Genomic DNA, 14,458 nt, shown 5'->3' with positions numbered 1-14,458 from the left:
TGCCGTTCGTTTGAGCTTGGAGCGGGAAGAACCCCCAGTGAGCTGTACAAGGACAGTCAGTCATGGGGAGGAAGTGGAGGGTGCATGCTGGTTTATGTTGGGCAGACTGCCTGGAGAGCAGTCTCAGGGGCCAGGGCCCAGGCGTCCACGGACCTCTGATGGTAGGCCAACACTGAAGACTACAAGAAGCCACAACAGAGCACACGGGCTGCAGCAGGAGGCCTCCTGACTCACAGTGGCTTACTGGAGCATCACCAAGTCTTTTACATCAATAGCTCTTTCGCACATTCACTGCAGCCCTGAAATTATCTAGATATTACCCGGAGGACTTGTATGTGAGAACGCAAATGTCCAAATCAGCTGAGCTGGACACGAAATGGACTCTACCTTGCTGGCTCTTTAGTACAAAGTCTATGTAATATCCGACTGAGCTGATGTGTGAATAGAGCAGGTTGTTGTCCGGAGAATTCACAGCGAGCGGGTGGGCGGTTTGATGATGTTTCTATCCTGGCCCCTGTGCGTTCTATCCAGACGCCGTCCCTCTCCTAAACCAAACAGTATTTCCAATAGGTGAAAACGCGACTGACACGGACGAAAGGGCACCTTCACACTCATCATATGAGAAAACGGCTTAAAGTCTCTTTAACTGACATTCAGCTTGAAGGAGTGGAAGTGAGGGGTGTGTATCCACATGCTCCCCTGCCCCACTATCAAGGAGTGTAATTACACAAACATTTTTGCACTTAGGAAATGGGGGGGCAGAAGGATGGCTGTAGAGGAAATGGTAAACTCCATGCGGCCTCATCAAACTCACGGCAGAGTGCATTACAGAAGTTTGTAGGTCTTCATGTTCCTCCTGCTGTATATTATTGGGGTGGGGGTCTGTGCGTTCACTGGCTCAGCTATTTCCGAGAACATAACACACTCTCACATTACAAGTACATGCCTGCTGTGTTGCATAACTGGATCAAAAGAGAAGCGACCGTCCCCCAAAATAAAAAAGCTGTACAACTAATGAGGACACGCAGTGGGAGTGAGAGATACAGAATAGTCCCAGTTTCTATTAGCTGTCTGCTCTTCCTGTGGGTCACTCCTAAAAATATAGGCTAGCTCTTGTGTATTAAGTGCTTTAAGGGACATTTAACTTTACGGGAGATTTAACGTTGACAATTGTGGACTCCCACAATTTCGAAGGTGTGCTTCTGCATAGGCTTGTTAAAGAATAATTAATGTTGGAGTGATCACCATAAAGAGCTGGACTGGTCAAGAATGTGTTATTCGACATTGCACACATGACTCATTCTTAATCAGGGAGATATGGTTATGTCCTCATTTAACACCAGTAACACCGTCATCAGATAATAATGGTAGCTTAGCTGGTTTCAACTTTATATAAGCATTTGTTGTTGTAGGCTGCAGCTTTTTTTCTTTGATACAAAAATGAATGGGTTTAGATTTGAGTTTCCTGCATGTCCATCCATTATATATTGTGTCCATTACAAGTGGGAAGTTATGCATTATTCTGTATCACTTTTTTAGTTTTGTTTGGCAGTTTGTTAAGTAACGACAGGCTGAGTGGAAGCAGGAGGAGCAATTTTGAGTGATGGCATTGCTTATTTATTTATGTCATTTTAATTGTATGACTCAAACAATTTACAGGTGTTTTAAGTTCTGAGTCAAATACCTGCAAAAATAGACCTTTAAACATTTATTTATTTTTATTTATATTACAGCATTTTGTGGCTTTGTTAGCTCATAGCAGAGAGATAAAAAGAAATGAAATAAAGGAATGAAGAGACAGGAAATGGGAATTGACATGCAACAAAGGCCCCAGGCCAACATGTAGACCGGAGATATTGTGATTCATGGTCAGCACCCCAACGTCTATGTTACAAGGGTGCCCTGTCTTCGAGGTCTTTAATGATTAATCGGTTACTGATCATTAACGTTGCCAGGACTCGGTGAAGGAAAATTTGAATCCTACTTGTGGGTGATCTGACCGAATCTCTGTTATTACAGTTGTGATTTGTATTTGGTTCCATCTGATTTCCTCACACACCAGGGAGACGTCTGAAAATGTTGTTTCTATTATTGAAGCTCACAGTCAAACAGTCAATGTTTGTCATGTTTGAGTATGAATTATTGTTCTCCTGTGGTACCATTGTGATGTGGTTGGTTGTACTCATTCACCAGTATCGCAGTGTGCTCTTGTACTGGGAGTATCCTTCCTTTTCTGTGAAACAGATCTAAACTTCCTTTACTGTTTCATATCATCTGACTGCTCTAAAATTACAGGAAACTGAGAGCACTTTATTATAAAGGAAGTCCATGCTGTTACACAGATGTTGTGATGTAGTATATGTAGGGGATTGTAATGTAGAATTTCTTTTGTTCTGGGGTTATCAGTATCAACAAGGTGTGACAACAGAATATGGTTCAGCTTAGGATTTTCACCCCACAGAGACCTAAAGCTGGTTGTACTGCTTTTCCTGCTCCTCTTGAATGTCCACAGTGTTTGGATTAATCATCTGGATGTTCGGAATGTGAACAAGCAAAAGATTTAACTCTACCACCTGTGCTCCTCATACCGCCGTCTCACCGGCACAGCTCTCAGCCAGCCCTTCAGGTTGGTGGTATTGTAAAACGGGGCATTAAGATCACTCTCTCTATTTAGCTACTCTTTGTCTTGTCCCCCGGCCCCTCCCTTCCCAATCTGCCTCTTCTTGTGCCTCATTCTCTCGTCTCTCCTGTGCCTGTGAGCCAAGTGGACTAGTCTGAATGGCTGTTTCCGCATCTGCTGTCCCTGTTCTGAGAGTGCTAGGACGTTGCTCTTGGTTACAGGCAGGCAGGCGGTGTCTGGTTACCTCACCTTGCAGCGTCACTCTGTTGTATTGTTAACCCTTTGAGCAGAGACCAGGGTGGAGAGCCATCACCAGGCCTGGGGCAGGATCTGTATTTTTTTTTTTTTTTTCAATGAATCTGCTTTAGGTTTCGCCTGGCTGTTGTACGGATGAGAGGGGGTTTGAGTTCAGCAACCTGAAGATTGTTTTTGCACCTGCCCCGAATTTTCCAGGAGCTTGGACTAACTTGGGGGAAAAAACATTTTGTAGGAATGGGTGTTTGTTTTTCAAGGCTGCTTGTAGGCTTGTTCGACAGAATCTGGACTTTGATCTCTTGTTCACGTTACAGGAAGTGTTGCCAGCTATGGATGATTAAGCTGTAAGGTAGGAGTCAACCCCTACAGCCATGGCAGTAAAGGAGATATGTGGAATAAATGTGCACAATATTCTCTGGCACTGGTTCTTTTATGGGCTAATTATGATCGAGACATAGATATGTTTTGTCTTTTTAACAGTAGTATACGTTATCGCATGTCATTAATGTTGTAATCCTAGGTTGTTGTATACAGCCAAATTCCTGAGCACAGCTGTGCAACGTGAAATATTAACATTTACGAAAATACAGCTCAATACAATAATTCTAACTGAATTATTATTAAAAAAGAAATTAGTCGCTCACAGCGATGCGGCTGTTTTGGGGTCCCATTACCTCTTTTGTGCGATCATGTGAGCGACCTAGCCTACTTGTTTTTCTAGCTGCATCTGCCGGTCTGTTTATCTAGCAGTGTGCTGTGTGTGGTGCGGTGGCCTAGCTTGTTCCAGCAGCCTGGGCACAGAGCACGCTGCTCACAGCAGGCTAATGAGAGCATTCTTAATGAGGAGGTCCAGGTGGATTCATACATCATCCCTGTGCTCCTGGGCAGCAACTGGATTTACACACCTATGACAAATGGTCATGCATTTGAAATTGTTGGAGGCCTTCCCTTTTTTTAACCACACTAAAGAGCCCATGTTGAACTTAATTAATCTGTATAATTAATTACCTGACATGAGACATTACTGGATGTGTAAGGCAGATCTGTGATAAACCATCTGTTCCTGGGGTCATTAATCAGCCTAAGGATTCGCTGAACCTTTCGTCTATTCACTCCAGCTCACTGCAGCACAATCTGAGACAGAGACTGCCCACAATTTTCCAGTGAAATAAGAGAGCAGGGTTCAGTTCTGTTTTAGTTTCTTGACCTGTTGCCACCTTAACCTTGGGTGTATCAGCCTGACAGCCCGAAGGGGTGGTGTATTCTCGAACACCTATTTTTGGGGAGAGCTGATGAGTTTGTTTTGTTTGTTTCTTACATTGCAGAGTATAGTCGCTTTGAGTCCAAGATCCACGACCTGAGGGAGCAGATGCTGAACAGCAGCATGAGCTCGGGATCAGGGTCCCTGCGCACCAGTGAGAAACGCTCCCTCTATGTCAGGTAAAGCCAGAGCGTTCGCACACACACACACACACACTCACAATCATACTTGCACTCACTGCATCAGCTTCTAAGATCTGTAGTCAAAAGAAAGACTCTTGCATAATAAATCTCTGCCTGTCTGTGGGGGCGAATAAAGCCTGAAAGCACGTTGTCAAAAGCAGCCACGCTGTCAGGAGTACAACAGCATGCCACATCTGGCATAGATCATACGATAAAACTAGATACTATTTGTAGGATAGTGTTTAATTCAGGGCATCGGGTTGATGCTATTCATCAACGGACAAGCATTCCCTGTTGTTGTTTTGATGCCACAAATGACATTGACGCTACTTTGCGTAATGTAGATTGACAGGGGAGCTTGTCGAAGTGACCTGCGTTATGACACTTTGGGCCGGTTGCCAAACTTGATGGAGGCTCATTTAGGAATTAAAACAGGTGGCATCCTTTCCCTCACATAAATGCAGCTAGTCACAAAGGACTCACGGGGGTCAAGGTAAAAGGACTGCGTGATGTAACTCCATAGTCCAACTGCTTTCCCATATTTCCCTTGAAGCGCTAATGCGCCTCACTTAACCTAAGCCTAACCGCTACATTACTAGATTGATTTAGCCTGAGTTCAATAGCAATGGACCTTACTCAGATATACCAAAAGAATTTAGGTGTTATCTCATTGGACACATGTTATAGTCAGAGGAGTGTTAACCATTCTGACTCATACCTCTCCTATAGACCGGCTCCTATGAGGCATGTAGAGCCTAGCCTGCTTCTGTGCGGGTGACTAAGCCCACAGTTATGTTGAAAAAGCTGTCTAGTTAGCTGGCTGATGCAGGAGCCGCCATGTCCTCCCAGCCCAGCCTCAGGAATGTGGAGGCGTTAAACCTCTAAGGTGCACTCAAAAAAACAAACACAGTGTCACATGTGCTCACACACACTCTCTGAAGCAACACTGTAAGCATGTCAAGGTGCAGTAATACGGTTATGGCCATGAATTTGATTATCACTCGTCGACCAATGTTGAAAGTGCTCTCGTTTCCCTGTGAAGCACACCAGCAAATGAGCTGCCGCCAGATTGCATCATGATAGCCTCAGTGGCAGTGCTTCCTCATAGCCATGTGCTGTATCAGTTGGCAGAAATCTTAAAACAGAGGAGAAGAATGCATTTTGGCCACAGCCTGTCTGCCCACTGGACCATGTTAAAAGGCCTGAAGATATAGGCTTGTAGGTCAAGGAGAGCTGAATCCAGTAAAGCAGGTTTTTAATACCTTTAGCAGTGGCTGTGGGTTTACCTGTCTGACAAGAGAGTGACGCAGACAGACAATAAACAGTGTATGTTTGTAATGGGAATTGCGTGGCAATAGCAGGGTGAAATGTCAGGTGAAATGCCATGCTTTGTCACACTTTCCAACAGGATGTGGCGTTACTTTCCACCTTATGTTGCTATGGTTACATATATATGCTAGCACTTATATTTTTATTAAAACTATCCAGCGAGTCAAACGCAGAAAGCGACATGTCTGAATGAGTCAAAAAATTACTCTCAAGATTTTTGATTGTCATCTTAGTTCCGCATATTTTGAACGCAGGCACATCATTACAGCTAATGCTTCACACTGCTTGCATGTGAAGTAAAGATTCATGAATGCCATTTCGTGCCACAGAGTCATTTGATCTTAGTGCATGTTGAGTCTCTAAACACCAAGTCAAGATAAAAGGAAAAGAGTGTAACCAAAGCCTTTTGCTTTTGTAGAGCTTTGTTTGACTATGATCGAACGAGGGACAGCTGCCTGCCCAGCCAAGGCCTGAGCTTCTCTTACGGGGATATCCTCCATGTCATAAATGCTTCTGATGACGAGTGGTGGCAGGCGAGGCTGGTCACACCGCATGGAGAGAGTGAGCAGATCGGGGTCATTCCAAGCAAGAAAAGGTACAGTCGCTCTTCATGTGCAGCAGTGTACTAATGCTATGAAAAGCTAATATGACTACTCCCATTCATGTCCAGTCTAAACTCTTTTTTTCCCCTTTTTTTTTTTTTTTTTTTTTTTAAATGTATTTATTTTTTTCAGAGTGGAGAAGAAAGAGCGGGCCAGGTTAAAAACAGTCAAGTTCCACGCCAGGACAGGCATGATTGAGTCTAACCGGGTAAGTGTAGAGGGCCAGCTGCTCCCTGCCCTGGTGCCAGAGAGGCTGTCTTCAGAGCTGCTGCTGGACTCCCAGGGAGATGGCCTACTTCCCCCCTGAGTGTGGGAAAGGGACCAGCACCTGCTCACTGAAGCAAGCACAAAAAGCGCTCATATTACTGTATAGATTACACAGGAGCTCCGTGGACATGAGAGGCCTCTGTAACCTCCACAGCTCGTGCACTCAGTGATATTACAAAAATGTGCACTTACAAAATGTCTGCACGTTCGTCAGAGGCTGATCTGTCAGATTTAATCTGTAGAAGTATAAATCAGCTGTAATGTTGTATCTGTATTATTCATTATGCAAGGAGATTCAATTCTTTGAAAAACGTATATGTTCAAGTTGTTAAACAGAAGTCTGTTTGCTTCACATTGATATGCCATTCATTTTCATACATTACCTGCTTCTCATGTTCATTATTTGATGTTTTGTTTGTTTACATTTCATTTTTTTTTTTATTTTGCATGTGTGTTGAGTACCTTCATTGAAACCCATTCTGTTTTTGTTTTCACCCTCCCATTGCCCCCTCCCCCCCCTTCTCACCCACACAAGCAGCCAGTCAAAGTAAAGCGCAAAAAAAGCTTCAACCTCTCGCGCAAGTTCCCGTTTTACAAGAGCAAGGAGAATATTGTGCAGGAGTTGGTGGAGTCTGAACGTGAGTACCAGCTGTGTGATCGAGGGTGACGGGGAGGGGGTGTTGTTTTTCGTCCTTTCCCCTTCATGCTTCAGTTCTGTCTCTCAATTTTCATCTTTCCGCTCACCTCCAGGGATGGTTTGTGTGATGGCACCACTCTCATCCCTTTCTCACTGTCCCAGAGAGATGCCCCACATGCAGAGCCGGCGTCACGCAGGAGATGTGGGGTTCTCTCTGGTGTGTCTGTGCATCTGTCTATGGGCTCCAGAGGAGTGTCTAGCTGTGTGTGCGCGCATGTGTGCGCAAGTTCTTGGCTGCTTTAACACACGGGCCTTCTAACACTGTGATGCTACTCCTTGTATAAGTCCTGATCAATTCTCCAGTCAGTCACTGACCCACAACAAGAAGAATCTCATTAACTGGACTGAAGCTTTAACACTTAACAGGTCAAAATCCCATTTTAATGGGATTGGGCTTGAGTAATTGAAAGGCCGTGGCTTACTATGAACAAAGTGGGGCTCAGGCTTAATGAGTACAGCGAAGCGCCATGTGTCAGTGGGCCTGGTGAGCACTACGCAGCACTCCTCTCCCTCTCTGCCCCAACTCTCACTAACCTCTTCTTCTTCCTGTCTGCTCTCTTCTCTTGGTTTCTGCTCTCACCTGTCGGGACACCTAGGACTTCCCAGGGTTAAGCGATGACTTTTATGGATCAAAGAGTTTGAGTAAGTGTGTGGTTGTACTGTGTCAAGCAGCTGTCTCCTAAGCTCAGAGAAAAAAAAAATGCTTTGTCACTGCAGACCCAGCTGGGAATGCTAAACCACACACATTTAGAGCAACACACACACACACACACACACACAGACCTATGTGCGTGCTCACACACAACACACACGCCTACTCAGATTCACAGTACATATAAAATATGCATTCCCACGGGAGGGTGAGTGAGCGTTATACTTATTCTGACTGTCTCATGGGGTCTTTACAATAAATGTTTAGCAGAGATTTGTCAGATAAGGTCACACAGAGCTGGAATGTATTTGTCACCAGAGCAGAGTGTTGCCGTGACTGGTTTCCTGCACTTCCCCTGAGTCAGTCAGCTCCTGCCTCCCTCCTGTGGACAGCGTAATGCCTGAATATTTTCTTTTGTCTTTTCCCTGATATGAGATCTGCTGCCACAGGCATAGATCTAGAAATAGGAAGCATTGGCCAGGGAATTGGAGGTCATTTGGGATACTGTCACAGGAAACACTTAATTTCCTATTGCTTGCACCTAAAACCACTTCCCTAATATTGTGAGAGCATGGCTGCCGCACCAGACAAGACTTCTGCTTTCTTTATCCCCCTTTTGTTTTTTTTTCTTTTAAACGGCCTAGTTGTTTAGAAACAAGCCGCTTTTTTTTCCTAAGGCTGTTGAGACAGGTGAAAAAAATTTTCACCCTTAAGAAGAGAAATTATTTGAATTTAACTGTGGATCTGCTGCTGTTTTTGAGATTATGTGCAACTGGCTCTCTTATGCTTTTGCAGAATGCCTGACATCCAACACAAGTGACAGCGAAAGCAGTTCGAGTGAGTCACCTTCATTTCTCATGGTCTTTCTGGTTTGTTTTACACTGCCCACATAGATGAATAACATTGTCGATGGTAAATTTACTTGTGAAATGACATCTGTAACTTAATATTCATCTTTGTGTTTAATCAGCCATGATAATCTTCTGTTTTTTGGGGTTTTTAAAAAATGAGATGTAAAATTTCGGATGATTCTGTTATTACAGAGGGGCAGGAGGATACAATTCTTTCCTATGAGCCAGTCATTCGACAGGAAAGTGAGTAAATCTGTTCACATTTAGAAAAAAAAAAAAAAAAAAAATGTATATATATATATATATATATATATATATATATAGCATAATTCAAGCTATGGATTGTTTGTTTTACATTTCTCTTCACCTGCCTTCTTTGTCTCCAATGCAGTCCACTACACGAGGCCTGTGATCATTTTGGGTCCAATGAAGGACAGAATAAATGATGACCTCATCTCTGAGTTTCCACACAAGTTTGGCTCCTGTGTACCCCGTGAGTTGACAGTGCACAACAGCCCTACACAGTACACTAAACGCACATGCTAAACATAACAGCAGTAGTGAAAAATAAACTTGTTCCATTCGCCTCTGCAGATACGACTCGTCCAAGGCGAGAGAATGAGATGGACGGCCAGGACTACCACTTTGTGGCTTCACGAGAGCAAATGGAGAAAGACATTCAGGATAATAAATTCATTGAGGCCGGCCAGTTCAATGAGAACCTCTATGGAACGAGCATCCTGTCTGTCAGAACTGTGGCTGAGAGGGTAGGCACTCAGACTGCAGGATTGGGTTACCAGTTTGGCTTTGGTGTATTCGGGGGTGTAACCAGAGGCATGTTAGGTTGCTTGCTAAAACGGAAAACAGACATTTGTAATTAATGTTCCACCACCAGCTTTTCCCAGCAATACAAGAACCACAGTGAAGCCTCCTTGAATATGTGGTCTACTTGTGTATTTTTGAACAAAATGTACTCTGTCTACCTACAGGGGAAACACTGCATTCTGGATGTGTCTGGGAATGCCATAAAACGACTGCAGCAAGCACAACTTTATCCGATTGCCATCTTTATCAAACCAAAATCCATTGAAGCCCTAATGTAAGTTTGAGCTTTTGTACAAACTGTAATCAAGACGTCAGTGATTGTAAGTGTGTCTGTGAAGATAACCAGAAACGCCTGTTTTTTTTTTTTTCAGGGAAATGAATAAGAGGCAGACGTACGAGCAGGCCAATAAAGTCTTTGACAAGGCAGTTAAGCTGGAGCAAGACTTTGGAGAGTATTTCACAGGTTGGTCTCACTGCCCTTTTGCTTTGAGTTATTGATAAATATTTTCTTTTTACTTTTTTTTTTAAACGATGGATTAATCGTTTGAAAAACGTTTATCACAGTTTTCCTAAATCCCAATCAAATAAGACAAAGACAAGCAGCAAAACCTCATGACAGAAAGCAGTAACCTGAAAAACGACTTAAAACAATTAATGAAACAATTGATGAAAAAAAAAGATTAATTTTCTATTGATCGGCTTAACTGACTTAATCGTTTCATCTCTAATTTATTTCTTTTTTTAATGTATTTAATTACTCTATTTGCTTGACTGTAAGATCTTTTTCTGGAAGTTAGCTTTGAAAAGCTGCAGTTCGTCTTATATTCGAGGTGAAGGCGATCACACGAGATGCTCTTTCTGAATAGAGAGTACCAGTCTGCTGAGAGTGCTGTATTATTGGTTGTTTGTAGCCTTAATGTCAGTAGGCTAACGAATGCTTTCAGTCCTTTTACAGCAAGCCTTTCAGAGATGGTCAGCACAAAAAGCAAGACAAGAGGAGACGCTTTGTTAGCTAAGGTTAACCCGCAGGAGCTTCTGAGAGCTTGTGCAAGGTGTTTTGCTGCCACAAAGGAAATAAATTCATGATGACTGAAAACAAATTCATAGCGTCTCCTCTTGTCTTTACTGCAGAAATGAACCAGGGAGAAAATCTGTCAAACAGCCTAAAATTATGGCTGTCACAGATGATAAGCACAAAAAGACAGTCTGAACAATGCTAACTGTCAGAGAACATGATTCTGACTGCTCCATGAGCCCGACAGGAGAGCGAGAGTCTGTGACTGATACACAAAGATACACAAATGTGGTTTTACGTAGTACCGTAGTGATGAGGACTCTGGTCTCCCGGGATTAATGGTATCTCAGGGAAATTCTCTCGTTCAAAAAGTTTGCACCAGCAAATACTTGGCATTTTTTGCTTCATTGAACAACTGAAATAATTAATCGATTATCAAAATTGCTGCTGATTAGTTTTCTGTCTTATCTGCTCATTGACATCAGCCCCAGTTTCGATGCAGTCAACAAATATATTTGTGTCTCCAGCTATTGTACAGGGTGACTCACTAGAGGAGATCTACAACAAAATCAAGCTAATCATTGAGGAGCAGTCTGGTCCCTACATCTGGATCCCCTCCTCAGAGAAGCTCTGAGCTCCTTGCCGTCCCCTCTGCGTCGGTGCAGAGCTCCCCTCCTGCCTCCCAGAGATCCCACCCAAGTCCAGATAGCCCTGCCCCCCTCCCCTCCTTTTTGCAGATATGTTTCATATCAAGTTTTAGTGTCATCATTATGTTACTCTCTAAATGAAAAAGAAGTCTTATCACCATTACTGTGACTGTGCACACCCCTGCATGAGTTTCTCAACAAATCCATTCAAGACTGGAAATGCCATTCCAAAGGAATTTGTCACATGAAAACAAAAGGGAAAAGGAATAAATCCTTTTGTGAACTGGGACTGACTGAAGATCAGAATGTTTTACAGAAATCTGGAGAGAGGAGTTGGGATTCAAAAAGAAGTTGCAGGGGAACAGAGACAAATCATACCGAGTTGGAACACTTTGTAAATGTTCATCAAAATCACATCTAAAAAGACACGCAAGATGAGAAGTTGAAGACCAACTAAGGGTTTTTTGTTTTTTGTTTTTTTGTCTTTGTTTTTTTTTTTTCTAAAAAGACTGGATAAAATCGAGCCCTGCTGATGGTACTGTTCAAGGAGTCATCTCTCTTGTTTATAATGACTGAGGAAATTAGTGGAGGAGCCTACAAACTGGTGATCTATTTATCACAAACCAGCTTGCTGTTTGGTCGTCTGCCAGTTGTCTGTGCTGCAGCTGATAAAGACATCTCGGGAGGCAGATCAAGAGGAAGAAATGCGTTGTGAATCTCTACATTTATATTATGAAATCACAAGATAAACGATAAAATCCTACTGAGATTTTACTACATATTAAAAAAACTACACATTTTACACTTCACTAGAATTGTCAATTTGGAGGGCTGATAGATTTTTTTTTTTTTTTTTCTTTGTGGGATTTTTTGCTTGTGGTTTTTAGCTGCTCTGTGTAAAGGATGGGGGTAGAGAAGTGTAACTGGGCTCTCTGCAAAACACCAAACTGCCTTACATCAAATACAAATTCTGTTTTGTGACTACCTGTTGTCTGTGAGGGAGGCTGCACACAATTGACAAGGAAGGAAAAGAGAGGAAGCGTTCTCATCTTTCCTTACTTTCTGTGTCCTCCGACTGCCAGGAGGCTTGACTCGAGTGCAATAGATAAAACAAAGTCTCACCTCTGTGGGCGCCTTTTCTCCCCTGTATTTCAACCTTTTTGCTGTGTAATTAAAAAATTTGGCCATTTTATAACAGTTTGGACAGCCAGAGCCTCCTAACTCATGTTGAGCAGCAGACCACCCTATTACACTCTCTGCCTTCCAAGAGGATTCTCTTCTGATTGAATGGTCACATGGTACTGTCCTATCTGCCGCCATGATGGTGGCCTTAAAACGGGTAGAACAAGACAATAATTGTATTGGATGTCCTAACAATTAAAGAGTCAATATAACCTGTTTTGGATTGTCCCCCTGTCCCCCTACCAAAAAAAACAACACTAAAGTTGGGTTTGATTAAACCTAAATGCTTTGTGTATCCATAAACACATGAATTCTTAATGAATCTGTTGTTGGCAGGTGCTGAACCACTGTGTTGAGCTCTTAGTGTGTCTGGGGTGAGCTAGACCAGCTCAGGAATCTTAACGTACAGATACCATTTCCCCTGCGACTGAAAGGCCACGTTTGGGCGATGACACATAAAGTTCACAGCACGAACAAGTACTCAAGGTATTGCCACTTAGTTAAAGGCGTTTGATCAGGTTATATTATTTGTCTTTTTTTGGGAGGCGGGGAGCTTGTTCGAGGCCATCGGTGTGGTGGCCTTTGAGTTGGCTGTATCATGGCTTCACCAGGATTGAAATGACCTGCTCCACCCCTGCCCTCCATGCAGAGCTTGGCACTGTATGTTGATGTGTGCATGTGAGAGGGCACGTCTGAAGAAGGAATACCGTGGCCCCCGATCTTGTGAACGTCCTCGCTTTCCTCCTCAGCTTTTTTGAAGCGCGCAAGGGGATTTTTTTTTTTTTTCTTTTTCTCCTATGAGAGCCAGACCCAACAAGAAGTGGTAACCTAGACCTCTGGGTCCCCCTGCTCTCTCCCACCCACAGAGCACCTGTACCTGCAGGCATTTTCTGAACAGGTGTGCCCACCTGCCAGGCACCACTGCTAAACCAGCTGTCATTACCTGTGTCAAAACCAGAGTTCAGGGAATAACCGAAGGGAACAGAGCCATTTATAAACTGCTTGCAGACTGTTTCAAAGGGTGTGGTAGCTGTACAATGTAAATAAGCCCCCAGCAGTTCCCCCTCACCTGTGCTTCATGCATGTGTGAATCAGACTGGGACAAACATGTTTTATAGACCACAAATGTCAGGTAAGTAAAGTTTGAGCTACTCTTGAGATATAATTTCCATACAAATGTGCTGTATTGTTGGTATTTCTCTTCAAATGCCTATTGGAACACTTAACTAGTCAGTTGGGAATTCAATTCCCTCAAATAGGGCCTGTCTACATGTGATTTCTTGTGGAACGTGTCTGGGTGTATAGATTTAAAAAAAAATATATATTGTAAAATAATTAAAAAGAGATGCAGGCAGAAACCTATACAATATCACAGAAACCAGGAGCATTGATCAATACATCATTAGAAGTTTAGAATTGATCCTCTCTGGTGTTTAGTTGAAATACAGCTGACTGTTAACAATGTGTGTGGTATTCATACCTCAGTCAGCCATGTCAAAGCCCAAAGAACTTGATTTCATTTTACTCTTTCCACTGAGGTTGTGGTATATAACAAGATGGAACCTGAATGCCTCTGTGTGTGTATAATTGATGAGGGTCTTTGTTCTGATGAGAGAAATGATGACATATATGCTTTTATTTTTTGGGTGGGGGGGGGGGTCAGGGTTCTTGTTTGTACTTTTGGGTGATGATGTTTATGTTATAGCACATCTGTGCAGTAAGTGCTTGCAAACATGAACCCTTTGATTGTACAGTAGTTTCCTTCCTGTCACTGCAGGTGGTACAGCCTATCAGGACACTTGGCCTCATGGTCTTCCCTGTCCTAGTCATGAGGGAACACAGTCCTGCAACTTTTGTTTGGGTTTTATTTTGGGACTTGGCAAGAGTTTATTTGTTTGAAAATAAAATATGTGACTCAGTTATGATTTTGATGTGCTTGTTATTCTGCTTTACCTGAGTGGGTTTGGAAATATTTGATTTATTACACTTGTACTATTTATTTTTTTTTAAGATTGTTTGTTGGCATTTCAGCCTTTATTGACAGGAGACATGCAACAAAAGTCTCGTTCCAAA

General features: G+C 42.9%; 1 protein-coding gene across 7 annotated transcripts in view; it reads left to right on the top strand.

Moving 5' to 3' along the window:
• dlg3 (discs, large homolog 3 (Drosophila)) overlaps positions 1 to 14,303 on the top strand; it is a 75,407-nt gene extending 61,104 nt beyond the window's left edge. For 4 of the 7 annotated variants that reach the window (XM_041047534.1, XM_041047536.1, XM_041047539.1 and 1 more), the window contains 11 exons: positions 4,201 to 4,315; positions 6,066 to 6,242; positions 6,382 to 6,457; positions 7,052 to 7,154; positions 8,661 to 8,702; positions 8,909 to 8,959; positions 9,108 to 9,209; positions 9,311 to 9,483; positions 9,706 to 9,815; positions 9,913 to 10,004; positions 11,084 to 14,303. In XM_041047534.1, the coding sequence (XP_040903468.1) occupies positions 4,201 to 4,315; positions 6,066 to 6,242; positions 6,382 to 6,457; positions 7,052 to 7,154; positions 8,661 to 8,702; positions 8,909 to 8,959; positions 9,108 to 9,209; positions 9,311 to 9,483; positions 9,706 to 9,815; positions 9,913 to 10,004; positions 11,084 to 11,190 (1,148 nt within the window). In that variant the 3' untranslated portion in view covers positions 11,191 to 14,303. Of the gene's footprint in view, positions 1 to 3,002; positions 3,225 to 4,200; positions 4,316 to 6,065; positions 6,243 to 6,381; positions 6,458 to 7,051; positions 7,155 to 8,660; positions 8,703 to 8,908; positions 8,960 to 9,107; positions 9,210 to 9,310; positions 9,484 to 9,705; positions 9,816 to 9,912; positions 10,005 to 11,083 lie in introns of those variants that run through there. The other 3 variants (XM_041047538.1, XM_041047535.1, XM_041047541.1) reach the window with 2 other exon arrangements.
• Positions 14,304 to 14,458: the final 155 nt, after the last annotated feature.

This window comes from Toxotes jaculatrix, chromosome 10, assembly GCF_017976425.1.
Source record: "Toxotes jaculatrix isolate fToxJac2 chromosome 10, fToxJac2.pri, whole genome shotgun sequence".
NCBI lineage: Eukaryota > Metazoa > Chordata > Actinopteri > Toxotidae > Toxotes > Toxotes jaculatrix.
This window is presented reverse-complemented; position numbering and strand designations above follow the sequence as displayed.